At 42.4% G+C, this 27,680-nt stretch overlaps 1 protein-coding gene and 2 pseudogenes across 3 annotated transcripts in view; 2 read left to right on the plus strand and 1 right to left on the minus strand.

Moving 5' to 3' along the window:
* The window catches only part of WWC2 (WW and C2 domain containing 2), a 200,383-nt gene that overhangs the window by 95,987 nt on the left and 76,716 nt on the right, over nt 1–27,680 (plus strand). For all 3 annotated transcript variants that reach the window (XM_045785842.2, XM_045785844.2, XM_045785843.2), the window contains exons 2-4: nt 1,583–1,692; nt 13,113–13,316; nt 14,115–14,191. In XM_045785842.2, the coding sequence (XP_045641798.2) occupies nt 1,583–1,692; nt 13,113–13,316; nt 14,115–14,191 (391 nt within the window). The remainder of the gene's footprint in view (nt 1–1,582; nt 1,693–13,112; nt 13,317–14,114; nt 14,192–27,680) is intronic.
* Nucleotides 14,199–24,091, plus strand: LOC148107653 (mitochondrial import inner membrane translocase subunit TIM14 pseudogene; annotated as a pseudogene).
* Nucleotides 24,411–25,047, minus strand: LOC123784540 (serine/threonine-protein phosphatase 4 catalytic subunit pseudogene; annotated as a pseudogene).

Consider the following 27,680-nt stretch of genomic DNA (forward strand, 5'->3'; position numbering starts at 1 on the left):
CTCCTCAGCAGCTATGAAACGTTGCGTGAGCCATTTAGATCATGGCGCCCCAGGCTCCTCCTTGACCCGGTGTACTGGGCTCAGGGCCGTCCCTGTCTGGCAGTTCTCCTAATATGGCTCATTTGAAGAATTTAAGAATTCTCAGACTATTTACCATGTCCTAGACACTGTTATAAGTTAACTCCATTTTAATCTCACATTAATCTTAGGAGGCAGTTAAATTTGTAGGGAGAGGATAAGGGAATGTGATCACCACTTAAAAGAGAGGGAACCTGGGGTGGATGGAGCCTCCCAGTAAGGTGGTCTCCTAGCGCCTCAGGGGCATTGCTGCTGCTTCTCATTATTACTTCCGTCAGCTGAACTGGTTTCAAAGCCCAGTGTCCCCGGAGCTATGGCCAGAACCAGATTTCAGGCTCTGGGAACACTGAGTGAAAAGGAGAGACACTCCCTTGGTTTCATCCAGTGGTGTTTTATGTCTTTGGAGGGTGCTGTTGCTGGTGAGGCCTGGGAAGAAAGGGTTTCCTTCCTTTTCATATAGTTCTCCCAGCATTCTGAAGGGTAGGTGACACTGTCATTCTGATGAATGGTGAGATTCTGGAAGCGGGCTGTATTTCAGTTGAACTATGACATTGTTGATATTCATTAGCATGGATAAACGGGATTCCAGGTGATTCTGTAGGAGCTGTGTCAGTGGTGCCTTTGCACTAAATCAGAAGGTGTGTCAGCGGATGTTGGCCACCCAGCAACAGGGCATTCACTAATCTGTCGTGTTAGCCTGCCCGTGGCTGCTCTAACAGCCAAGGAAAATCTCAGAATCAAAAATGAAGGAAGTGAGAGAGAAAAATCAACCCAAAATTAAGTCTGAAACCCGTACTCTGCTTAGGAAACTGTAGTTTTCCCCTGTTCATTTTAAAGCTTAAAGCATAAGGCAGCTTCAGAAGTTAACATCACGTTGATACATAAATACTTTGTGTGTTTGCTTCCGTTAAAAATTGTGTTGAGTGACTGGTATGTGTAACAGACTTATAAAAATAAAATATACTTGTCCCCCCTGTCAAGGAGAATCCATAGTGGACCTCACATCAAGTAAGTATTCAGTTAATTTATACAAGAGCATCTCGATCTGGAGTTAGTGTAGCCTGATACGTATCTTGTCTTAGTTACTGCTGTGATGATTTCCGTGATGCCAGGAATTGTCCTGGGACAAATTTTTCTTTGCCATGGGAGAGCCATTTAGCTGGACAGCTAGAGCTGGGTCCCAGGCCTCCTTACTGTCAGCTTGGACTTCCTCCTGATTTAGAAGGGCCTTCTTTATTTATTGTATGGATTCATCTCCCAGTCCTAAGCTGTGAAATTTGCAAAAGGTATTATGACTTATTGTTACTTTTTTGGATTTTCATCTGTTTTATCCTTGTATTTTTTTCCTTTAAGATTTCAAACACAGCAGTGCCAACTCAAGACACAATCAAGAACAAAAGGGAAATGCCCCCTAGACACATCTCTGCTTGTGGTTTGGGTGCTGAATGTTGGCCTGTATGTTTCAATGAAAGAATCACCTGTGCGTTATTCTGGTGTGTTGCAGGTTAACGAAGCCCTTGTCGTTTGCGGACTGTGTTGGGGATGAACTGCCGTGGGGATGGGAAGCAGGGTTTGACCCGCAGATTGGCGTCTACTACATCGATCACGTCAACAGTAAGTTTTTCTTTTTTGTAAAAGTAACACTCCCCCCCCCAATCTAGAATCGTTAAAAGCGTAAACCCTCTACAAAGTGAATTTCTTTATTTTAAACTCCACTTTCTCAGTGACTAATATTACCTGAAATGCCTGTTTTGGAATCTGGGGCATGTATGTACGTTGGGCTTAGGAGGGCAGAGACGGAGAAATGAATCTGTGTGTGTGTCTGTCTGCCTGGTGGGAGGGGAGTGTTCTCGAGCGCAGGTGTGGGGGCCAGTGGAGACTGTGAACCGTGAGGCTCCTCATCCCGTGACCACTGCCCTTCAGAGTGAGGTTGCTCCTTTTCTTGTCCTTGCCACGGGCAGAGTCAGGCATGCTGGGCATGCGTGCAGCCAGGTCCCGTGGCTGCGTGGGTGCTGTGGTGGGGAGGGGAAGGTTTGACATCAGCACCTCTAGAAGATGCCGCTGTACCTCAGAAAAGACCTAAACCCTTGTTTCGTTTTGTTTCCTGATTTCTTTGTGGTTGCAAGGGGAGCACCTCTCACTTTAACAGCTTTTTAATCTGTCGGATCGCTGGCGTGGTAGGTCTAGGGCAGATTGCTGTGGCCATGAATAACTTTTCAAAACACATACTCAAAGTATTATTTATATGTCTCTGTGTGTGTGTGTTTATATTTATGTTTGGCTCCCTGCTCACCCCTTTAAAAAATTTATTCAGATGAATGCATGAATTCACTGATACTCATTTTGCTTATTTCACTTAAAAATGAGGATTTTGAGAGGCGCCGGGATGGCTCAGTTGGTTAAGTGTCAGCCTTCAGCTCAGGGCATGATCTCAGGGTCCTGGGATTGAGCCCCAAATGGGGCTCCCTGCTCAGTGGGGAGCCTGCTTCTCCCTTTCTTCCCAGCTTGTGTTCTCTCTCGCTCTCTCTCTCAAGTGAATAAATAAAATCTTTGTAAAAAGTAAGGTGTTTCAGTAATACATAATGATTTATACTCCATTATCTTCTTTCTCATAGGTCTATTACATTAAAAGTTTATCTAATATAAGTACTCTTTAGGGGCACCTGGGTGGCTCATTCAGTTAAGCGTCTGCCTTCGGCTCAGGTCATGATCCCAAGGTCTTGCCCCACGTTGGGCTCAGCAAGGATTCTGCTTTTCCCTCTGACCCTGCCCCTTCCCCCTGCTCATGCTCTCTCTCAGATAAATAAATACAACCTTTAAAATATATATATAATACTCTTTAATATCTTTAGGAATACTATGGTTGTAGAACAGTATCTTATTTGATTTGTGGTTGTTAGTGGTGGCTTGCAGCCGCCCTCGCGTAGGTATATGATGGAGTTTTTGAGAGGCACAAAAAGCCCATATTAATAACAGTGATCTCTTAGAAACCTAAGAATGTTAAATTTTTGAATCTGCTCACAGTACTTACATCAAATTTGAGAAAATATACCCCACTGATTCTCTGTCTTTTTTTTTATCTGTGCAAATACTCGCTTCCCAGGGTGCTTGGGAAGGGTCCCAGAACGGATGGAACTGCTCCACTCATGCCTGAGATTTGCAGAGCTGAAGGCGTGGGGTGTGTGCTGAGGTGGGGGGAGAAGGCTTTGTGCCCCCGAGCGATCTGCTGGGAGGCTCCAGTCCCAGTGCGGTTGGGATGCAGGACTCGCTTCCAGCAGTTCGTGCTGTGAGGAGGGGCTCTGCCTGGGAGACCACCGAGAGTGGATATAAAATGCCCCCCAACCCAGCGGCAGCCAGCGAGCCAGACAAGAGGACAGCTAGGCTGTCTGGTGTGGGGGATGCTGTTACAGCGCGGTGGGCGCGCAGGCAGAGTAGTGAGTCACTGTGCGCTGGAGGGCTGTAGAATCGTCCCATTCTCACGTGTACAGGGGACGGAGGGATCGAAGGAGCAGGGACTTGGAAGAGAGAGCTCGTAATCTGTTGTAGGAGAACATCTGGTGCATAGAGCTTGGGAACCAGCGTTTATGCACTCATTAGCTCAACGTAACTACAAGTAATAGTTTCTGTAAGCTGGGGCTCCTGGGTGGCTCAGTCGTTAAGCGTCTGCCTTCGGCTCAGGGCGTGATCCTGGAGTTCTGGGATCGAGCCCCACGTCAGGCTCTTCCACTGGGAGCCTGCTTCTTTCTCTCCCGCTCCTCCTGCTTGTGTTCCCTCTCTCCCTGGCTGTCTCTCTCTCTGTCAAATGAATAAATAAAATCTTTAAAAAAAAAATAGTTTCTGTAAGCTTTACTGGTTTGTAAAATGTGATTAGAGGAAATGTGACTTCTGTGTAGAGACATCTCTCCCCAAAAGCTTGTACAAATTCTATGAAGAATTCATCATTGTGGGTTTTAAAGTTAGCTTTCGTTTTTGTGTTTTTTAGTAGACCTTTCTCTATTATTATATGCGGGTCTTATTGCTTATCAGTGACCGACATCCAAATACTGTAATGTTATAATGGAAGGGACTACTTTGGTAGAATTGCAGTTCGTCTTGAACAGTTGTGATTCCTGATGTCATTGCCGATAATTATTTATCTGGAATATCTGGAATGTATAACTATTTAAATCTCACTTTCATGTAAGTTTAGCTTTTTTTCCTTAAATATTTACAGAAGCAGAAACAAACCTCCCTGTCCTGGTTTGACAGAACTAAGCTCTCATGGCACTGAAATGAGAAGCTTAATTCCCTCAGCTTCCCTCTGGCTACCTGTGGACTCTCAGGTTCCTAAAGCCACCTTTTGGGCTTTCCCTCCTATCTCAGTGGAAGAAGGGTTCTCCTGGACCCTCATCCCCGAGAGCCCTCTGAATAACTTTTTTTTTTTAATTTTTAAAGATTTTTATTTATTTGAGAGAAAGAGAGAGAGTGATGGCGAGAGAGACCACGAATGGGGAGGAGAGGGAGAAGCAGGCTCTCGGCTGAGCACGGAGCCCGATGTGGGACTCTATCCCAGGACCCCTGGATCATGACCTTTTCAGATGCTTAACCAATTGAGCCACCAGGCGCCCCTCTTAATAACTTTTATATCCCATTCCTTCTCTGTTGTTTCTTTGCCCATCGTTTTCTGGTTTTAAGAATTTCTCCCACCATTTCTTTATCTAGTCGTTCTTTTGTCTTCATATTTAAACACTAGAAACTCTCAAAATGAAACCAAACCAAAACTACCAAAAGAAACGAATAATAGCTCTCTCCCCCAATCCCATTCGTGCTTAAAAACCGTCGTTCAGCCCGAACCCCAACCAGCTGTGACCCTCTCTTTCCCCCTCCCCCGGGAAGCCTGCGTGAACTGCACTGTGGACACTGTTCTCCATCTTGTCACTGCGACTGGGCTCACCTGAGACCCCACAAATGGTCACATCCAGACAACACCGGGGTCTCCTCTTCCTTCATCCGACAGAGTCCCTTGTCACCGTGGGTTATTTCCTCTTCTTCTTTACTCCTTTGGATTTCATGATGCCTTCTATTGGAATTTTTTTTTTTAACGTACCCAGCTGCTCTTGCCCTCTTTCCTTTCGCCTGTCCCCAGTGTCCAGATTTCTGTAGTCGCCGCCCTCTGCAGCCTGCAGATCCCCTTGGGTGATGACCTCCGTTACTCCCTAAAGCCGATGGCTGCCAGATGTGTCTCTTAAGTCTTGTCCGGGGTTCCAGATGCACGCAGTTGATTCTCACAAGGTGGCTCTTTCCAGTCTGCCCCCACAGGCCCCCACGAGTGTGCCCTCCTCCGGCCTGCTGCGGTGCCGGACGACGTTGTCCCTGTGCGTGTGCTTCCTTGGCTTTCTGCCTCCCTTTGCGATGGTTGGTTCCAGCCCCGAACGCTCTCTGCCCAGTGCCTGGGCCCTCCCTTGTGGCCACGTCCATCGAGGGCCCCTCTGCCCAGGCCTTGCTGCTTCCCACAGGCCTTCTCTGGCGTCCACCCTCCATCGTGCGGGCCCCCGCCCCCGTTCCGAGTGAGGTGCCCTGTCCAGGGATTTCTGCAGTGCCAGGCACTTAGGGATTTTTAAAAAGCATTTGTCACATTGCATTTGAATTATTTATTTGTATGTTTTCCTCACTATATTGTGAGCTTCTTGCGGACAGTGACTCTACATTTCTTTATCTTTGGTACCTCGTATTGTGATGAACTCTTTAGAAGGACGGAAGAGCTTTATTGTTTAACTCACACGTTGAAAGCTTGCTGTTTGTTTTTGAAGAAAGTAAAGTTCAAGTATAAATTATGCTTCAGAGAGTGCCCTTCTGAATATTTAAAAACTTAATTATTAGAATACAGGTTTTTAAGTCCCCCATTTTGCGTTAGTGCAATAATGGTATCCCAGTGGCCTGATGGATTTACTATGCCCTAAAGTGCCCCAATTACCCACATCAAGTAGTTTTCCCACTAAAAAGGATCTGGTCCATTATCTCATTAATCTTAAAGACATTCCTGTGAAGTAGTTTAGGGAACAAATGGTATTATCTTCTCATAACAGCTGGTCCACACATATGTTGTGTCTTGACATTGTATAGTTTCAGCATTATTTTCTCTTTATTTACAAAAAAAAAAAAGAAATAAAAGCTGTTTGGCTGTTTAATACTATTTCTGTGTAACACTGTTAAATATCTCGATGTAAAAGATTTGACCTTGACAATGAGTATCTTAGGCCTTAGGTGTTTTGTGATGGAATTCTTTAGTGGGTTTGTGTGGAGCAAGGGTATAGATATTGGTGGGGGATATTTGTAACTAAAAGGCAATTGTGAAGTGCTGTTTATAAGGCTTTGATATTATCACCATAAGCAGAAATAAGTCACTTTTTGGGTAGCTCTAGAGTTGTACCTTAATTTTTTTGTCTTTCTTTTGGTAATGGAGATCTATTTCCATAAAAGAAAATGCACAGCTTTTAAGTGTGCATTTCAGTGAATTGTGGCAGGTGTGTAAATCTTTTGTAACTGCCTCTCCAGTCAAGATGCGGAATAATCTCATCACCCAGTAAGTTCTTTCCTGTCCCTTCCAGCCGCCCCTTCCCCAGTGCTATCGATTGTTCAGATTTCTGTCGCAGCTGCTTGGTTTCACCTGTTCTAGAACACCATGTGAACTGAGTACATTCAGTCCTGTGGATGGAATCTTTCACTCAACATGCTTTTAAAGGAACAGACTGCTGATACTGTGTCGTGGATGAATATTCATAGTACCTTTATCTGACCAAGAACCCACAGCCGGACCATATAAAGGACTCCTAAAAATCAACATGAAGAAGACAAATAACCCGACTTAGACACTTTCTCAACTCCCTCCTCCGTCATCTTGCCCCCTGATCTCTGGCTCCCATGGAGCCTCTTTTCCTGGTATTCTAGCAAGTACGAATCGGCTTTAGCCTCGCCACACACTGTCGAATGCTCCCCAGGACTGCCTGGGTCTCAGGACGGAGCGGGGAGCAAATGAGCCTGCGGTGGGCTGCCACCACACCACCAACCGCCAACCCCTGTCGCCAGCCGCCATGCAGCTCATTCCCGGGCTTCTCGGGGATGGTCGTGGGCACCCCCTCGGGCCTCTGACAAGATAGAGTGGGTTTTGTCTTGGAGCTTTTTTTGTCTGCACCCATTTGCAGTACCTGTGGATATGGGAAATACAAGGGATGAGGGGCGTATAAAACAACAACAAAACAGGACTTGTTCCTGCATGATTGTTCTGTGAGGCCCAACTTCCTTCCACAGTCCTCCTTGCTCTTACTTACTGTGTAGCGTCTTCCTTGGATTGTTTTATGTGTGTGATCCTTGGTGGTGGTGGTGGTCGTGGTTGTCGGTTTGTTCCGCTTTGCTGTCCTTGGTTTTTGGTTGGAGTCCGTGGGAGAGATTGGATGGCGCGCGCTTACTCCATATTATTACCTGCACCGACCTCCTCTGTGTCGGTTTTGAAGCGTCCCATGTTGTGTTGAAATTTGATGACAGTTCCTCAAGTGTGTGTAATATTTTATATGGAGCTGTTTCCTTTAGAAGAAGGGGAATAAATTTGGGGCCCTCCTAGTTCATCTCTGTTGTATTTCATCCTTTATATTTTCCTAGGAGGATAAACTATTAAGCTATTTTATAAAGAAAATTTTTAGATACTTAAAATATCCGAGAGAAACGTATGATGGCTGTGGTGATCCATATTTTTAGTGAGTGCAACTAATAGTTGTTAGTAATCTGTGTAATAATCTGCATGTTTCATATAGTTGTCATTTTGGGGGTCTATTCCCAGTCCCAATTGTCCCTTCCTTCCACGTAGATGGAGGGGGATAAAGATGACGGTGCCTTTCTTCCCGCGCCTGGAACCTTCCTTCCTGCAGACCATTCCTTCTCTCTCCCCTCATTTGCTGTACTGAGAGTCCCCACATCTTCTTTCTCAAACATGTGACCTTGCCCTCACCCCCCAGCACGCTACGCTGTCCTTTACCTACAGCACTGTTCTTCGCCGTTACCATACAAACGACTCTTCTGCCTCTGTTCGTGGCTCTGGATTGTCCTAGTATTTTGTCAGACATTTCATTTCTAGGGCACTGCTACCTGTTTTGCCCTCAAGACTTCAAAACAAGCAAGTACAAAATGGGATTCTTCCAGACTTCTTCATATTAATAACACACACAAAGACACACACACACACACACACACAAAGACACACACACACACACACACACAGAATTTTAAATACGTTTTTTTATACCTGCCGGATTATATGTATGGTTTTATAAACTTTTTTCTCTTAACATGTAATCTTTTATCAAAAAACTTTCTGCACAATCATATTGACTCTTATAGTAGTTAGTAGAGTTCTGTGGACACAGTAGAACCTCACGTTTCTGTCAGATAATATTCCTCAAATACAGCTAAGATCCTTTCCTGGCCTTGCCTAGAACCTTCGTGGCGCACCATCGCTTTCAAAATGAGTTTCATGTTTATTAACCTGGTGTTCAAGAAACCACAGACCAGTCCCTCTTGGAGTAGTGGGGAAGAAATGAGACAACATGGCAGAGTGTGGGAAGAACCACCGTTGGGCTGGCAGAGCGATCGAGAACAAGTAGAAGAGTCCTCTCCATTTTTTAGGGTGTAGCCATGGCCGCTAGAGATGGTGCTTTGAGATGATACCCAAAGAATGACCGAGTTAACCAGGCCTGGAGAAAAAGGGGCTGGGGTTCGGTTTGGGGTTTGGGAGAAGGATACCTTCCCGGAAGAAGAGAAATCACAAGTTAAAGCCAAAGGTCTAGAGAGGCCACAGAGCGCAGAGCGTGATGAAAGGAAGAAATTCAGTGCCACCGAAGGCTGGTATGTGGGTTTGTGGGGGCCTTGAGGGGGGCCTGGAAAAGTAAAGGGCTACGTCCTGAGGGGCCATTGTCCGGAACCTTTCAGAGCCCTGTTCCATCAGTGCCTTTCCGTGGAACCTTGCTTTTTCAGCCAGAGCAAACCCTGTGTCTGAACTGCCATGGCTTTTAGCCTTCCTCCTCTCAAGGCCTCTATCAGTTTTTACTGGACAAACTCATTGTGTTTTTTCTAACTCGTGTGTCACAATTTCTTCTATATTTTGTAAGTTCCTTGAAAGGAGGGCCTCACACCCGAACATCTCGTTTCCCCTACATTGCATGTGGTAGATGATCGGTACTTGTCTGCAGAAGCACGACAGGTGATAAGCTCAGCGGGTAGTTCCTAAGAAGAAAGAGAAGGGCTCATACTTGTGTGACCCATTCTTCCTGAGCACAGCAGAAGGAACAGAAATAGGCATGACAGAATCTAATGTCGTCTTCCATGATAAGCTCTCGTAGCTCACAACCCGTTCTCTGTCTTTGAAGTTGCACATCCACAACTGATGGAGTGTGAACTCCCTTCAGCTATGGGACGTTTCCGCAGACATCATGCAAATCATACTGCATTCTAATACAATGATTTCCCAAGGTCACCAGGTCTTAATGCAAAAATACCACATTTTTATAATACTTTTTTTAAAAGTATTTACATTTAATAAATATTCTTTACAAATACATTCAACAAACACAGCCGATCAAAGTGAAGCACCATCCTGCTTTATGAAGCCTTCTTCTGCGCTGCCTCCGGGAGCCCTCTTTTGGAGCTCACATTGGCATTGCACAGCGTTTCAGAAATGTCAGCGCTCCTGCTGCAGCTCGTGGAGCGTATGGTATTTACCCGCCTCCCGGAGTGTTCCTGCTGATCTCGCCAAGTAAATGCTGATCGTTTTTTTTTTAAGATTTTTTAAAATTTTATTTATTTGAGAGAGAGAGCACGAGCAAGGAGGAGAGGCAGAGAGAGAAGTAGACTCTCCACTGAACTGGGAGCCCGACATGGGGCTTGATGATGACCCGAGCCGAAGGCAGACGCTTAACCTACTGAACCACCCAGGCGCCCCAGTGCTGATCGTTTATTATTATCATTGTTGTACTTTATTCATCTCAGTGTCAGTCCGTTTAACTTTCAGTGTTTTGTGGCAATTTAACTGTTGAACAGGTGTCTTGTGGAAAGTATGCCAGTTCCCCAATATGTAGGGAGAAGATGACTGGATGAAACCTCTGACGATATTGAGAGAGAGCTAGGAGTACATATCTTACTCTAACTATTGCAACTTATACATTTGTCACATTTTTCATATGCATTTTGAGTTTGTATTATCCTTTTGGCTGTCCAGTTTATTAGTTATATATCTCACTATAACATATTATCTCAAAACTTAGTGGCTCAAAATACATTTATTATCTCATGGTTCCTATGTGTCATGAATCCAGGCAAGGCTCAGTGGAATCTTCCAGCTCACGGTCTCATAGGCTGGCTGCCCTCAAGGTGGTAGCCAGACACCACTGGAGAAGGATCCACTTTCACGCTCACTCACATAATTGTTGGCAGGATTCAGTTCCCTGTTGGCTGGGGCCAGTGGTCCCCTCACTCCTTGCTACGTGGGCCTCTCCATAGGACAGCTCACAGCGTGGCAGTTGGGCTTCATTACAGCAAGGAAGCCAAGACGCGCCAAGGAGGGAGGGCACGCACAAGGTGGCAACCACAGCCCTTTGTAATCTAGTCCCAGGTCCTACCCATCACGTCCTCTCTCGTATTCATTAGAAACAGATCACTAGGTCTAACCCGCATTCAAGGGGCAAGAATATGAGGAGGTGAGGATTATTGCAGGTCAGCCACAGGTAGGAAAACTTTTCTAAGACCATAAGTGTCCATCTGGTAGTGGATGAGTTCTGTACTCTGAGTCAGCTTGCAGTTATATGTTGGAAACAATATAAATATTACATGTTTGGATAGCCAGAAACCTGGGTTATAATGAATATCTCAAATGGAGAAGTTTAGGCTCTTATTGGCTGATATCTGCCCATTCTCCTTATTCTCCAGCTGGTGAGGCTGCCCCACCGTTATGATGTCCATCAAGGCTGGAGGGGCTGTCCGATCAGGCTTATTCCCTCCTGCATTGCTTTAGGCATTGACTCCAAGTGTATTTTTTTCTCATAATTACATGAGATATGCCTCTTTTGCATGTTGAAATACTTACATCTTTAAAAATGAACGCTCAAATTACTACGGTGGAGGAAGCTCGACTTTTGTTATCGTTGGCTGTGAAGTGAAGGTTCCAGGCCTGAGGCAGTGGTTGCGGTGTATCTGGCCGACCCAGGCCATTTTGTTGATCTCTCAGGACCTCTCTAAGCCTTAAGGGGACCCAGGCTTCCCAGCCCGAACTACTTCAGTTTAGTGTTATCCCTTATCCTTAGAGACCAGCTTAGTTAGACATTTCCAGAACCAGCCTGACTCCTAGAGATTCTTGTGTCCACATCGGATCACCTCACATCATTGTCTGGGTTTTGACTTAGTGCAGCCTTTGGGGCCAACCAGAAACACCAAGTTGGGGTACGTTAAGACTGAGATTTACATGCAAAAACATTCTAAACACAGTACATGTCACTGGACATGCCAGCAAATTGGTAAATTAATTTTCCTGTCCTAATTTATCAGGAGCAGGTTCTCGGTGGCCCACCCATAGGACCCAGCTGTTTTGATAGTAAGTGATTTAATTTATAGACGTGACCGAAGGACGGCACAAAGTGGTCAGTGCCATCAAAGGAAGTTGTATTACTCACAGTTCCCAAGGGAAGGGGCGCACCACCCTTGCGGGGCCACAGTGGGAAGCAGCTGGGTCGGTCAGGAGGCAGGAGTGAAGGAGAGAGCGGAGGCCAGAGCCTTTGCTGGAGGAGTGTTTGAGGCAAGTTTGGGCAAGCTCAGGATTGGATATTTGGAGTAATTTCATGGAGAAGGCAGCATGTGAGCCATTGCAGAGGAGGGCTCATTGCAATCCCCTGTGCAACTTTTAAACCTACCAGTGCACCGGTTCTTCCCATAGAAACTCTCATTGAGCTTGGACTTTTTTTTTTTTTTTTTTTTTCAAGAGTTCTCTGGGTGATTCTAGTATGCAAAACAGCAGAACCAAGAACTGTGCCTTAGAGTATTCTCCAACCAGGCCTAGGGTTTGGTTTGTTGTTTCTTGTTTTTTGGGGGGTTTTTTTGTTTGTTTTTGGTTTGATTTTAAATTTCAAATCCACTCTGGACTGATTGATATTTTTGGAAAATTCAATAAAAATGAATTATTTGAAAAATAGGAAAAAAGGATAAAATGCGAACCCAAATATTAGTAGAGTCAACAATATACAATAACTGTATAAAATTGCCATAAGCATTTCAAAGTGTTCACTCGTGATTTTTTTTTTTTTTTTAAGATTTATTTATTTGACAGAGAGAGATAGCCAGCAAGAGAGGGAACACAAGCAGGGGGAGTGGGAGAGGAAGAAGCAGGCTCCCAGTGGAGGAGCCGATGTGGGGCTCGATCCCAGGACCCCGGGATCACGCCCTGAGCCGAAGGCAGACGCTTAAAGACTAAGCCACCCAGGCGCCCCTCACTTGTGATTTCTATACTGATTGTGGTGGACATATAACAGAGTTCGGGACCCGTGTGGTCGGCCAGCAGAGACTCTGAGTAGCACCGATGTCGAGGGCAACGTGGCAAGAGTGTCCTGTGTTACGTAAAGGGAAACATGTGCCGTGGGAAGTAGATTGGGTTCAGATCACACAAGACCTTGGATGCTCCATAAATCGTTTGGCTTTTATTCTGTAGGTATTAGGGAGCCAGAGAATTCTTGAGATGAATGGCCAGATCCCAGCTAAGGAAGCTTCCTTTGGCAACTTTGTGTACGATGGCTTCACAGTGAGGATAGGTGTTAACAAGGATCTGAAAGGGGGCGGATGGTGTGGTGAACCACGAGGTAAAATCAAGCAAAAGCTGTAACATTTCTGGAGAGGTCACTTCATAAATACTAATGAACTGTTTAGAGGAGATAAGAATTAAAGCTAGCAACTTTTTTTTTTTAAGTTTTAATCATCCCCCAAAAATCAATAAATTCTAAAAATGAAGCCACCTAATGTATTTTCAGAAACCACACAGATTGAAGACCCACGAAAACAGTGGAGGGGAGAGCAGGAGAAGATGCTCCAGGACTATCTCTCGGTGGCTCAGGAGGCTCTCAGGACGCAGAAGGAGCTGTACCACGTGAAGGAGCAAAGACTGGCTCTGGCCCTCGATGAATACGTACGATTAAGCGATGCCTACAAGGAAAAGTCAAGTTCGCACACGAGCTGTAAGTACAGCGTGACTGCTCAGACTCTGGAAATGGGGACCGAAGTGTAGCTCAGAGAAGGCCACTTGGGTTTCGGTGGAGTTTCATCTTGAATCCTGCTCCTTCCTAGGCAGAAAGAGTCCCCTGAAGCCATGAGAGGGGTGAGGGCACCCCACAGACTTCTCAGCAAAACCCTCCGACTCCATTCCAGGCAGAAGTCCCCACCCCCCTCATTTGTGGATGATGAATCCCTTCTGGTTTTTGCTCCTTCCTCTGCCTGATTGCCTTTTATTTATTTATGAGTTAATTTCTACCCGTTCAGATCAAGGCAAATACTTTGGCCCCCTTTGCTACTCTTGTACAATATCTTAGCGGGAGGAGCTGGAGCTGTTGGCTGGAGTGAAGTTTCTGTTGATCACCCTCTCACGTCTCAGAAACTGATCACCTGGAGTAAAGAAGCAGTTTGGATGGGCTCAGAAGTTCCACTTAAGTTATAAGTTTCTGGGCAGCACAGCCCTGCCAAGCTGCGTGTGCTGTCAGATCCTCCAAGAGTTTATACGTAGGCATGAAATCCAGAGAAGAGTAAGCTCCACGGTCTTTATGACATTCCTCTTTCTTGAGTTTTTATTAAAAAAATGATAAAGGTTTGAAGATTACTTTTTATATTTAGGTGTCTGATGAATGACAATAAAGGAATTCTAAAGTAAGTATCCACAGAAGCATGTAAATCTTGTTTTTAGAGTTTGTAAATTCCAAGCCGAGAACTAGTTATGCAACTTGTAAAAGTTACCTTTTTTTTCCTTTTTTCTCTCCGAAAAGTATTCTCAGGATCTTCATCCAGTACTAAATATGATCCCGATATTTTAAAAGCGGAGATCTCCACTACACGATTAAGGGTAAGATTTTTTTTTTTTTTTTTAATTGTGGTTCTCCGTTTAACATGTGCATAGGATCTGAAGGTGATGGAAGGGGCTTCTGTGATCACCTGTCCTCTCCATTCGGTGCAGGAACCTCCTCCACTTTTTCCCACAGAGGGTGGCCGTCCTACCTTTGTGACCACATGTTCAGTGACCGACAGTGTCCTCATTATAGAGGCACGTGTTCCATGTCCCAGCACTTGTATTATCTGCAGTAGGTCAAGTGTATTATATATGCCTTGTATGTTCAATATGCTTATTTAATATAATACTAATATGACCTTTACAATATTCCCAATATATTTAGTGTATTAAATCAAAGTTCGAATCTCGGGAACTTCCATATCATGCTAAAATGTGTCTTCTAGGGTTCGGTGTCGTTGCTTTCCCACTGGACAGCCTGGTACTTAACAGGCGCCCACAAATCGTGTTCCCAAGTCACTCCGTCTCTAGGGTGAAACTTTACTAGTTCTTCACACTTCCTCATGGATAGTTTCCTGATCTTTACCCTAACTCTTTTGGACCACACTGCTGCTAAGACTAGAGCTTCCTTATCCTTGATTCTTGGAGTTGTAAAGACTGTTTGTCAAGCAACTACATTCGTGCAGCCAGTATCTCGATCATGAAATAGATTCTTACCGTGACTCCAGAGGCCCCCACTGAGACCCTGCATCGTCACAGCCCTTTTCCCTAAAGGTAACACTGGCCTCAGCAACACTGTGGGTGAATTTCCTACTCCTTTGAATTTTGTAAAACTGGAATGCTGCCGTATGTATTATTTCATGGCTTCTTTTGAACCACACTTCGAGATTCATCCACGTTAGCCTTTACTGCAGCAAGCATTCCACTTTTGTGTGTGTACCATCAATTCTTTCTCTCTTCTACTGTTGATGTACATTAGAGGTTCTTCCAATTTCTAGTCATTAAAGTATATGTCTTAATATACATTTCTGTGGTACATATCTTTTGGTGCCCATTGGCACACATTTTTGTTTGTTATGAAACCAGGAATAGAATCGCCGTGTCAGAGAACAGACACACTTCAATGTTAGCAGAGGCTGACAGAGAGCTTCGGGGCTCTGACTTCCTGATAACTGCCCTTAAAGCCTACACGACTTTCTACACAGCTTTAGCCTTCATCCCACGGGTTTTGAATTTTGTATTTTTACTATTAGTTCAAAATATTTTCTAACTCTTCATGATTTCTCATGTAAGGGTATTAATTTTTAAACAGTAGAGAATTTTCTTTTTTTTTTTTTAACTGATTTCAGCTCAGTTCCCCACTGTGTATTTCTCAGTTCTAAAATTTCTATTGGATTATTTTTTATCTCTACTTACTTGCCCAAATTCTGCACATGGATATGTAATTTTTTGAACAAAATAATCAGTCACTTTTAAATTCCATGTCTTTACTAATGCAGTGTCTAGACTTCCTACTTGTTGGATTCTTTGATTTGGTCTGGTTTTTTTTTCCTCGTGACTTTTGGTCACTATTTGGTCAAGCTTCTTATAGCTGCTTACTTTTTATTAAGAGCCACACATTATGTATGAAGAAGTATAAGGATAATTTGAAGTGTGGGATGATCTTGTCATCCTTCAGAGAGGATTTAGTGTTGCTTCTTATGGGCAGTAAGGCCAGGGGCAGGTAATTGTAATTTGGTCATGGTTCAAGCTATCTGAAATCTGGGCTTCATTCCTTTTCAAAGAGTAGGTCTCTTTCCACTTCACCCTTTCTCTTAGGGCAGAGGTCTTCAAAATCCCACCTGAACTTTGGGGATATTTTATGAGAGCTCTTCCTGCTCGATGGAAGCCAAACTCCAAATCTCTCCCCTGAACCTCTCAGCTCTGTGGGACTGCCAGTAGCTAGCTCTCTCCCTGTACCTCTGGCTTCAGTCACTGTGTTCTCCCAACTTGTCAGCTTCTCTGTTGTACCCTCAAATGCCTCCAAAGGAAAAACAACACCAAGTCTGGATCCTGACTATGGGCTTTCCTTACCTTTTGGGTTTTTAACACAAGTTCTTGCTGCCGTAGTAGTTCTCCAGTGTCTTCCTATAGACGTTTTGTTTTGTTTTCTTTCTCCCAACTTCTCTGTTTGTTCTCAGAGGAAGAGCATGAGAAAAGTTTGTACTTTTGGAAGCTAAACCTCTCTTCAGTTTGGATTTCTTGGTTTAATTTGTGAAAACATTATTAGAAATGTTCTGCGTCATTCTACCGGGAATATCCTTCCAGTGTATCACTGATACAATTACTCTGTCAGTCCACCCGCATTTCTCTGTACACTTCTTGAGAATATCATGGGACAGCTTGTCGGATGCCTTGTTGTTGTACCTCAGTCTGTATATATCTGTGATTTAAAAAAAGGAAATGAGGATATTTTGTTAAAACTTAACTCTTCGTAAACTTTAGTACTAACTGGAACTATGCACTTCTCGGGACATTATTCCGTATTATTATTGCCCTTTGAAATTTTAACAGTTTTTCACAGTTCTTATCTTTGTAAAACACGTTGTAAATGGAATAACCACAATAGGAAGAGCCTTCTATTTTTCCTTCTAGGAAAGATGAAAACTAAAGAAGAGATTTAAAAACAGAAGCATATAAGGTATCTCCTGCAGATAAACATTTAGAAGGAAATGAAGCCCCGTTCCAGTTGGGGGATCCCAGGAGATCCCAGTGGTCACATTCCCTGGACCTGTCTCCTAATGCAGCAGAATCTCTTAGATAAAGCTTGTTTTACACCAGGTTTGATGTACTCTTACTATCAGAAGCCTGTATTTCATCTATATATTTCATCACTGTGAGACCGCAAGAAGGTGCTTCCTTCCAGAGGAGGTTATAAGACATTCAGAGCTAGCTGTCACGGAAGATCAGAAGTGACACTCTCTTCATCTCTTTCACTAGTGAGTAGGTGCTTATTTAGCACTTCCCATCAGGGTAAATGCCTTTTTTTTTTTTTTTTTTGATGTAAAGTTCGATGATTCATTAGTTGCGTACAACACCCAGTGCACCATGCAATACATGCCCTCCTTACTACCCATCACCGGTCTATCCCATTCCCCCACCCCCCTCCCCTCTGAAGCCCTCAGTTTGTTTCTCATAGTCCACAGTCTCTCATGCTTCATTCCCCCTTCTGACTACCCCCCTTTCTTTATCCCTTTCTTCCCCTACGGATCTTCCTAGTTCTTATGTTCCATAGATGAGAGAAATCGTATGATAATTGTCTTTCTCTGCTTGACTTATTTCACTTAGCATTATCTCCTCCAGTGCCGTCCATGTTGCAGCAAATGTTGAGAAATCATTCTTTTTTTTTTTTTTTAAAGATTTTATTTATTCGACAGAGATAGAGACAGCCAGTGAGAGAGGGAACACAAGCAGGGGGAGTGGGAGAGGAAGAAGCAGGCTCATAGCGGAAGAGCCTGACGTGGGGCTCGATCCCATAACGCCAGGATCATGCCCTGAGCCGAAGGCAGACGCTTAACCGCTGTGCCACCCAGGCGCCCCGAGAAATCATTCTTTTTGATAGCTGAGTAATATTCCATTGTATATATGGACCACAACTTCTTAATCCAGTCATCTGTTGAAGGGCATCTCGGCTCCTTCCATGATTTAGCTATTGTGGACAATGCTGCTATGAACATTGGGCTGCATATGGCCCTTCTCTTCACTATGTCTGTATCTTTGGGGTAAATACCCAGTAGTGCAATGGCTGAGTCATAGGGTAGCTCAATTTTTAACTTTTTAAGGGACCTCCACACTGTTTTCCAGAGTGGCTGTACCAACTTTCATTCCCACCAACAATGTAGGAGGGATCCCCTTTCTTCACATCCTCTCCAACCTTTTTAAAAGCGCGCCCATAGCAAATTGGCCCTCGTGGGCTATGTTGCTGTCGTCATGGTTTGAATACTGGCACAGATGGTGTGTTTGCTGTGCTGGTGGTGCCCATTTTGGCCAGGTCACGCTTTTAGAATGCCTCAGCCATTAGGAAGTGGATGGGTAACTTGGCAGAATCTCATAGATTTTGATAATCTGGCCTTTCTTGGCTTGCCTACCCTGTTGAAATCCCTGTGTTGTCTAGTCCTTTTCATAAATTAATGCCCAGAAATAATAACTCTTCATTGCTTTGGTGTCTCGAGTACCTACCTGCGTTTTTGGTCTTTAACAATTTTTCAGGCGTAGCCAAATCTAACTTCATTTTCATTATTTTGATATAACAGTATTAGTAGATGTCTGTCATTTGTTTTACTGAGTTAGAGCTAGCTTGAGGAACTAGGTATTCATCTGTCTAAAACATCTGTTTTATAGTGTGATCATAGGTATTGGTGATAATTGGGTTTTCTTTTCCCCCTTGGTCAAATGGGATAATAGTACTTCTTGGCAGCTTATTTCTCATTTTTGAAATGGTAAAATAAATATGCTAATGCTTTTTATTAACATACTCATAACTTTTAGAGGTGGTATTTAATTGCATGAGAAAATATTTCTTAGGAAGAGGAATGTAAAAACTTTTTACTGTAAAATTTATTATTTTTACAGTGAAGTCCATTATTTCTCAGTAAATTGGGGAAAAACCTATTTCATTTATTCATAATAGATACTTAGACCATAGCCTTCTTGGGGTAGGGAAGGGAGTGGAATTCTCATACAAACTAAAACTTAAATTCAGCTGATATTTATAAAATTCATACTCCATACAAACATTCATGATAAAAACTCTCAACAAAGTGGGTTTAGAGGAAACATACCTCAACACAAGAAAGGCTATATATGGAAAACCCACACCTGACATCATACTTAATGGTGAAAAACTGAGAGCTTTCACCTAAGGTCAGGAACAAGACATGAGTGTCTATTCTCATCACTTTTATTCACCATAGTACTGGAAGTCCCAGCCATAACAATTAGACAACAAACAGAAATAAAAGTCATCCAACTGCTGAGGAAGAAGTCAGACTTTCACTATTTGCAGATCACGTAATACTACATATAGAAAACCCTAAAGACTTCACCAAGAAACTGCTAGAACTCATAAGGGAAATCAATGAGGTCTCAGGATACAAAATCAATATACAGAAATCTATTGCATTTCTGTACACTAATAATGAAGCAGTAGAAAGAGAAATTAAGGAATCAACCCCATTTACCATTGCACCCAAAAAAATAAAATACCTGGGAATAAACTTAACCAAATAGGTGAAAGACCTGTATTCTGAAAACTATAAAACATTGATGAAATAAATTGAAGATGAAACAAAGAAATGGAAAGACATTCCACGTGCATAGACTGGAAGAACAAATATCGTTAAAATGTCTGTCCTACCCAAAGCAATCTACACATTTAATTCAATTCAGTCACAATTCCAGACTTCAAGTTATATTACAAAGTTGTAGTAATCAAAACAGTATGATACTGGCACAAAAATAGGCACATGGATCAATGGAACAGAATAGAAAGCTCAGAAATAAACCCACAATTATGTGATCAATTAATCTACAACAAACGAGGCAAGAATATGCAAAGGGAAAAAGACAGTCTCTTCAACAAGCGATGTCGGGAAAACTGGACCACTTTCTTACAGCATACACAAAAATAAACTCAAAATGAATTAGATATGGATGTGAGACTTGAAACCATAAAAACCCTAGAAGAGAACATAAGCAGTAACCTCTATGACATCAGCCATAGTAACTTTTTTTTAGATATGTCTCCTGGGGCAAGGGAAACAAAAGCAAAAATGAACATTGGGACTTCTTCAAAATGAAAAGCTTCTGCACAGCAAAGGAAACAGCAAATGAAACTAAAAGACAACCTACTGAATGGGAGAAGATATTTACAAATGACATATCTGATAAAGAGTTAGTCCAAAATATATAAAGAACTTATACAACTCCCGGTGCCTGGGTAGCTCGGTTGAGCATCCCGCTCTTGATTTTGACTCAGGTCGTAACCTCGGGGTCATGAGATCAAGCCCCACGTCGGGCCCCATGCTAGCGGGGAGTCTGCTTCTCCTCTCCTTCTCCCTTACATGCATGCATAATCTCTCTCTCTCTCTGAAATAAATAAATCTTAAAAAAAAAAAAGAACTTCTACAACTCAACACTAAAAACCAAACCAATTTAAAAATGGGCAGAAGACATGAACAAACATTTCTCCAAAGACATGCAGATGGCCAACAGATATATGAAAAGATGCTCAGCATCACTGATCGTCAGGGAAATGCAAATCAGACGACAGTGAGATAGCACCTCACACCTGTCAGAATGGCGGAAATCAAAAACTCGAGAAACCAATGTTGGCGACCGTGTGGTGGGCATGCAAACTGGAGCAGCCGCTGGGAAAGACAGTATGAGGCTCCTCAAAAGATGAAAAATAGGTTCTGTGCCTGCTGGTGGTGGCCGCCTCGCTGCCTGGTAGAGGTGTGGAATCGGCGGCTGCGGCCCTTGGGCTGGAATGAACCGCGCGCTCGGCGGAGGCCGGGGAGCTGAGCCAGAGCCCTGGCCAGTGCAGTGGTAGCAGTTGGACTGACCTTTGCCGCTGCAGGACTTGCAGGCTGTGATGTTTTGCAAGCCATGAAACATATGGAGCCTCCAGTAAAGTAAGTTTTTCACTGTCTCCCAAAGTCTGCTTTCAGCGGCGGCTAGGACAGAGGTGGGTTTGAATCCAAAATGGCAAAATGAGAAGCAGCATTGATACTAAGCGTAAGCCCTACTGCCAATAAAGGAAAAATAAGAGATGCTCATCAATGAACTATGCCTTTAAATCACCCAGACAAGGGAGGGTCTCCTTACATAGCAGCCAAAATCAGTGAATCTAAAGACTTACCAGAAGGTCAAGCTAAAAACTGAAGTAAATATGTGGTGAATTTTAGGTTGTTTATGTATATGCATGCCAGCTTTTTATGAAAAGAGGCCTCAAAGCTATAAATGAATGAATGAATGAATGAATGAATGAATGAATATCTACCCTACAACCCAGGAATTACACTACTCGGTATATAGCCAAAGAGTATGAAAACAATAATTTGAAGAGATATATGTACCCCTATTTTACTGCAGCACTATTTACAATAGCTAATCTATGGAAGCAGCCCAAGTAGCCATCAATAATGAATGGATAAAGAAGATGGGGGCGCCTGGGTAGCGCAGTCGTTAAAGCGTCTGCCTTCAGCTCAGGGTGTGATCCCGGCGTTCTGGGATCGAGTCCCACATCAGGCTCCTCTGCTGGGAGCCTGCTTCTTCCTCTCTCACTCGCCTGTTGTGTTCCCTCTCTCGCTGGCTGTCTCTCTGTCACATAAATAAATAAATTAAAAAAAAAGAGAAATGCTTATAAAAGAAGATGTGTGTGTGTGTGTGTGTGTGTGTGTGTGTAATGGAATATTATTTAGCCATTAAAATGCACAAATCTTGCCATTTGAACAACATGGATGGATCTAGAAGGCATTATGCTAAGCAAAATGAGCCATTCAGACAAAGACAAATACCATATTTCACTTATAGGTGGAATTTAAGAAAGAAACAAAGAAAAAAAGGAGACAATAAAACTGAGTCTTAACTACAGAGAACAAACTGAAGGTTACTGGAGGGGAGGTCATTGTGGGGAGGGGTGAAATAGGTGAACGGGGATTAAGAATCCACCTATCTTGATGAGCGCTGAGTAGTATATGGAACTGTTGGATCACTATATGTACACCTGGAAGTAATACAACACTGTATGTTAACTACGTGGAACTCAACGTAATAATAATTATAAAATAAAATTTAAACATAAAAATTTAAAAAAAAATTTACACTCCAAATTACATACAGGTGAGATTTGGTGGAGAAAATAGTTGGTGAATTTTAAATTATTACTATTGTTTACAAAAGTGAAATAAAATGTTGAAAGTATAAAAGAAAATCCTTAGAAATACAAATGCATTTGAGAAATTTATTGAGCACCATAACCTATGCTGTGATCCAACTTTTAATTTTGTAAAAAAAAAAAAAAAGAAAAAGAAAAATAATAAGGCCCCTTTGGTTAAATTATTTGTACTCTACTCCAAGTACATGGCTGGTTGGTGAGCACTGCTATTAATAACAATGTACTATCTTTGTTCTCAAATATATTTACTCACACATTGTTAATATGAATTTACTTTGAATTATTTTTAGCAATGGTGAGAGACTTGGAAAAGTCAACTGTAATCTCACCTATTTGCAGTCCTGTGCATAGATTTAAAGGAATGGCGGTTCAATTATGGTTTAGTTTGTCACAGTGAATAGAGTTAACTTATGTGCACATCAAATTATGACACTTTAACCAATGATGTAACTAACACAAAAATCCTAGCAGTGTGCTTCAAATGAAAAGAACTGTGCCTTCTGAGAATGTAAATGGCTGCCATGAAGGCTTGTCTCTTGACTTGACATGAGAGGTGTCCTTATACTCACACTACATTTGAAACTTAGCATATGTCCTAAGTTCGTCCATCTGTGACTTACCTGATTTCGGCATGCCGAAGGAGATAGAGCAGTACTAACCCGCAGCACCAAACTGTGTATTAGATAAGCTCTTATTCCTTTAGGATGTTCAGAAATGAATTTCTATTGTAGTTGGTATTGGGTTATGAAGTAGTACACCGGTCTTCCTGAATCTTGAGTGAAATGAAGAATGGTTTGACTTGATTCATACTCGCTTAAAAAGAGAGAGAGAGAGCAAGACTGAAAGAGAAAAGGAGAGAAGGACTCTATTTAGTGCAAGAACTAGGGTTGTCTCCATTATGATGTGCTAGTAACTTGAAATAATTAAAATTCATGGTACAGAAGTGCTTTTTTTAAAAACCATATTCAGACCCCGAGTAAAGTGACTCTGTAACACTTAATCACATTTATTTTGATTTCATAATATTTTCTTTCTTTCTTTCTCTCTAATGATTTTGGTCTCCTTTTCTAATTTCGAAGGGGACCATCCTGCAAGCTAAATAATATGTACTTGAAAAGAAATCCTTCATTGACACTGTGTTGTCGGGGAGGAGATGTTTAGTTTCTCCTTGCCTAGATAAATTACCATATCAGTTTCTCTGGCCATGATTTTCAGTCTTCTCCATCTTCATTCATAAATGTCCTTATATCCATAATGCTGATGGCAATTTATAAAATTAAATGCAATTAACTTCTTTTGGGAAAATATACAGTCTAAAGCAGACAGGAAAATAGGAATTCACAAATGATCAATTTTATTTTATTTTTTAAAGATTTTATTTATTTGTCAGAGAGAAAGAGACAGAGAGAGCACAATTAGGGGGAGCAGCCGGCAGAGGCAGAGGGAGAAGCAGGCTTCCCGCTGAGCAAGGAGCCCAATGCAGGACTCAGTCCCAGGACCCTGGGATCATGACCTGAGCTGAAGGCAGATACTTAACCAACTGAGCCACCCAGGCGTCCCTCAAATGATCAATTTTAAATGATTCTGTAAAGTGTAAAAAACTCTTTCTCTCATTTTTGAAAGGCCATGGGAATTAAGCTTTGTGGAACTATATGTGATAAAGATATTATAATGAGTACATTCAAACCAATACTTATATTCTGATACTTTTCCTTGATACATACACAACAAATTCATTGACTTATAGTGTTCGCATTAAATTTTGAAAGAATCGGTCTTGTGAGGCCATAACAATGAAGTAGTGAAAAAAAATAGCTATATTGTATGTATTTTGTAATCTTCAGCATTTTCGTGTGCACATTCATTTCTAGAGTTGAGGGTGGTAAACACAGTACTATCAGCTTCTACTTTGTCAGAGAACCAGAATCTGAGAGAGCTCCTTCAAGATCTGGAATGGCATATCCGTTTTTTCCCCCCATTTTTCTCCTTTTATTGGGATTTTTCTTTTTTTCCTCTCAAAATTTTTTATCTAAAAACAAACAAAAAAAAAAAAAAAGGAAAAAAGAAATCCAAAAAATTATTGGAAACTCTATGGTACAAGTAGGGAGAAAGGAGAGGAGTATGGAGCTGAGGCTCTGAGCCTCTCCAGAGAAAGTCCTTACCCTTGTAGTGCCCTCTCTGGAGGGGAGAGCAGAGCTGAGACAGTCCCCCGATGCCCAGCCACCGTCTGGAGGAGAGGGCAGAGTCACAGTGGTCCAAGGGCCAGAAAGCCCGGATGGGGCAGGAGCTGGAGGGATCACAGGAAGTAATCGGCTTCTTAGAGGGGATGCCCTGGGTCTCTTAGGGAGCAGCCTCGAAGATGATGAAATCTTTCTGGAGATGCTCATCCAGCTCCAAGATGGTTGCCATATTCCCACAGCGGTAGCAATAGTTGGGTGCCGACCACACAGTGAGCAGTCTCATTGAAGTGCCACTGGTAACGTTCCATCACCAGTTGGTGGGCACGGCAGATCATATCACTGTCGTTGGCCGCATTGAACTGGGCCACTGTGTCACTGCTGAACAGGTAGCCAGCTTCATGGGGGCTCACGCCCCAGCCTGTTGTGTCTTCATGGTAAGACCAGAGCACGTCACACATGGGCCCATCATGGGGCACCTCTTGCTTTCCATCAATCGTCCGGATCTGATGCAAGGTGTAGATAGATGGGGAGAGACCCCCATGCATGCAGAAGATCTTGCCATCAATGATGGCCGACAGGCTGAGGTAATCAAAGATCTCAGTGCAGTAGCGCCACATGGTTACTGAGCCATATTTACTCAGACACTCGTCGTAGAAGCCATAGACCTGGGTGATCCGGCGGCTTTCATGGTTGCTCCAGATCAGGGTGATGCAGTCTGGATAGCGAACCTTAAGTGCCAGCAGCAGGAGGAACGTTTCGGCGCTGTAGAAACTGCCATCGACGAAGTCCCCAGTTGGATCCCAGATTTAGATGTTGTGCCTTTAGAGAAAAAAATAGGCAGACTGTTGAAATAGGTCCAACAAGGAGAGATTTTGCCTAAAATGCAGGCTATCGGAATCACACAAATATCTTTTTAAAAGCTTGAAATGGCTTGTTGCAGTCCAGGAAGGGTTATCTGCTATAGGAATTGTCTTCCAACAGCAGACAATTAAAGAATAGGACAAAATCTATAAAACAACTGCTTTCAGACATTGGGTAACAGGCAGTTGAACACTGTAATCTCTTACCAAAGGGAAGCAGAGGAGTTAAGCTGCGAGATCACACCATCTCCAGTGCAGGGAGAAGGACTCGAACATAGTCTACTTGTGTGCCTGAACTGAAGAGTCAGAAGAATAAAGTTCAGTGAAGTGGAAGTGTCTGTAATTTGTGGGAATCCTGGAGAGGAGGGAGCTACAGAAAGAGAGGGAACAAGAGAAAGCTCTGGAGATTACTAATGCAATCTCCTCAAATTTTTGGCTGAGTAAACATGGTATAAAATATGACAAGGAAGAGGAAAGAAAGCAGTAGGATAAACAATTCTCAGAGCTCATAGGACTAGGAATCATTTCCATCTACGAGCCAGAATGGAGAGACCTCATAAGTTATGGGGCAGTAGAGAGACCTCAGTAGTGGGACCATGTTAGTCTAAGGCTAAAGGCTGCTCTGGAACTGCTGTAAGCAAAATTATGAACAAAGCTTGAATGGATCACATTTATTTAAAACAATTTAACTGTGGGCTAGAGGAAGGTCCAGCACTCTTTAAAAGAATGCATCAAAATTCAGCACCAACGATGTAAAATTCACAATGGCCAACATCTAGTAAAAAATTTCCATGCGTGTTCAGGAAAGAGAGTAGGGAGGAGAGGCAGAAGGAAGGGATCTCCAACGGGCATGAGGAAGCTTTCAGGGGAATGATGGGTATATTCTTTATCTTGATTATGTTGGTGGTTTTGTGGGTATATACATATGTCAGCACTTATCAAATTGTATAGTTAAAGCATACTCATTTTATTATATACCAGCTATACATCAATAAAGCTGTTAAAAATTGCCAAGCATTCAAAGAAGCAAGAAAATACGACTGGTAACAAAAACAAGAAGTGACAGCTATTATTTAATTAGCAGACAAACATGATGAGGAGAGAAAGATATAAAAAAGATCAAAATGGAAGTTTTACAGATTAAATATATAATATCAGAAATTTAAAATACACTGGTTGAGAACAACCTATATGCTGAATAAGAAGATCAGTGAATTTGAAGACATAGGAATAGAAACTGTCCAAAATGAATTACACAGATGAAGAAAGCCCGAGAAAAATTTAATAGTGCATCAGTGTCCTCTAGCAAAGTATTAAATGATCTAATATATATGGTAGAGTCCCCACAAAAGAGCAAGGAGGAAGACATCACAAAAAGTATTTGAAGAAATTAAAACTCTAAATCCATAGGTGCAGGAGGACAGGACACTCCAGAGCAGACTAAAAGCAGAGATCACACCAAGGCATATCATAATTAAATTGCTGAAAATCAGTGATTAAAAAAAAAATCTTAAAGCAGCCATAGAAATTAGACAATTACATACAGTGGAACAAAGATTGTTACAACAGACTTCTCATCAGAAACTGCAATCTACAAGGCAGTGGACTGAGATCTTAAGAGTACCGAACAAAAAAATGTCAACCTAGATGGCTATACCTAGTGAAAATATCTTTCAAAATTGAAGGCAAAAAACAACCCACTTCAAAAATGCGCAAGGCACTTTAACAGACATTTCTCCAAAGAAGATATGCACATGTCCCATAAGCTTATGAAGAGATGACAGACATCACTAGTCATTAGGGAAATGCAAATCAAAGCCACAATGAGATATCACCTCATACCCATTAGGAAGTTTTTGTTTTTGTTTTTAAAGGGGAAAATAACAAGTATTGGTGAGGTTATGGAGAAATTGGAACTCTTATGCATTGCTGGTGGGGATGGAAAATGGTGCAACCACTGTGGAAAACAGTCTGTGCCATAGATTTTTCTTTTCAGTTTTTTTGAAAATTATTAAAAACATGAAAACCACTCTTAACTCATGAGCCATAAAAAATTTGGCCGCAAGGTGTCTTTGACCCACAAGCTGTCATTTACTGATCTCTGCCCTGAGAAACCGCTGAGAAAATATAGAGATATTAGAGGTATTACTAAATAATGGAGATAAAATGGAATCATAAAAAATGTAGCTAATCCAAAAGGAGGCAGGACGAGAGGGAGACAGAAAACGAATATATGTGAGGAAGACAAATATAAAGACAGTAAATTTAAACCCAACTATACCAATAATTACACCAAATATAAATCGTGTACATGCTCCAGTTAAAAGGCAGAAATTATCAGAATGGTTGAACTAAGACCCAACTTTATGATGGCTGCCACAGAGCTATTTGAAATGTGAAGATCCAGAAGGTCTACCATGAAAATACAAATGCAAAGAAAGTTGCAGTTGCCGTAGTAATATCAAAGTGAACTTTAGAACAAGGATATTTTTACCAGGGGTTTTATACTAACGAATAAGTCAGTTCATCACAGAACATAAAGATGTATGCACATAACCCTGATGGTGTAT

Source organism: Ursus americanus, chromosome 27 (genome assembly GCF_024610735.1).
Source record: "Ursus americanus isolate L20-20 chromosome 27, mUrsAme1.1.p, whole genome shotgun sequence".
NCBI lineage: Eukaryota > Metazoa > Chordata > Mammalia > Carnivora > Ursidae > Ursus > Ursus americanus.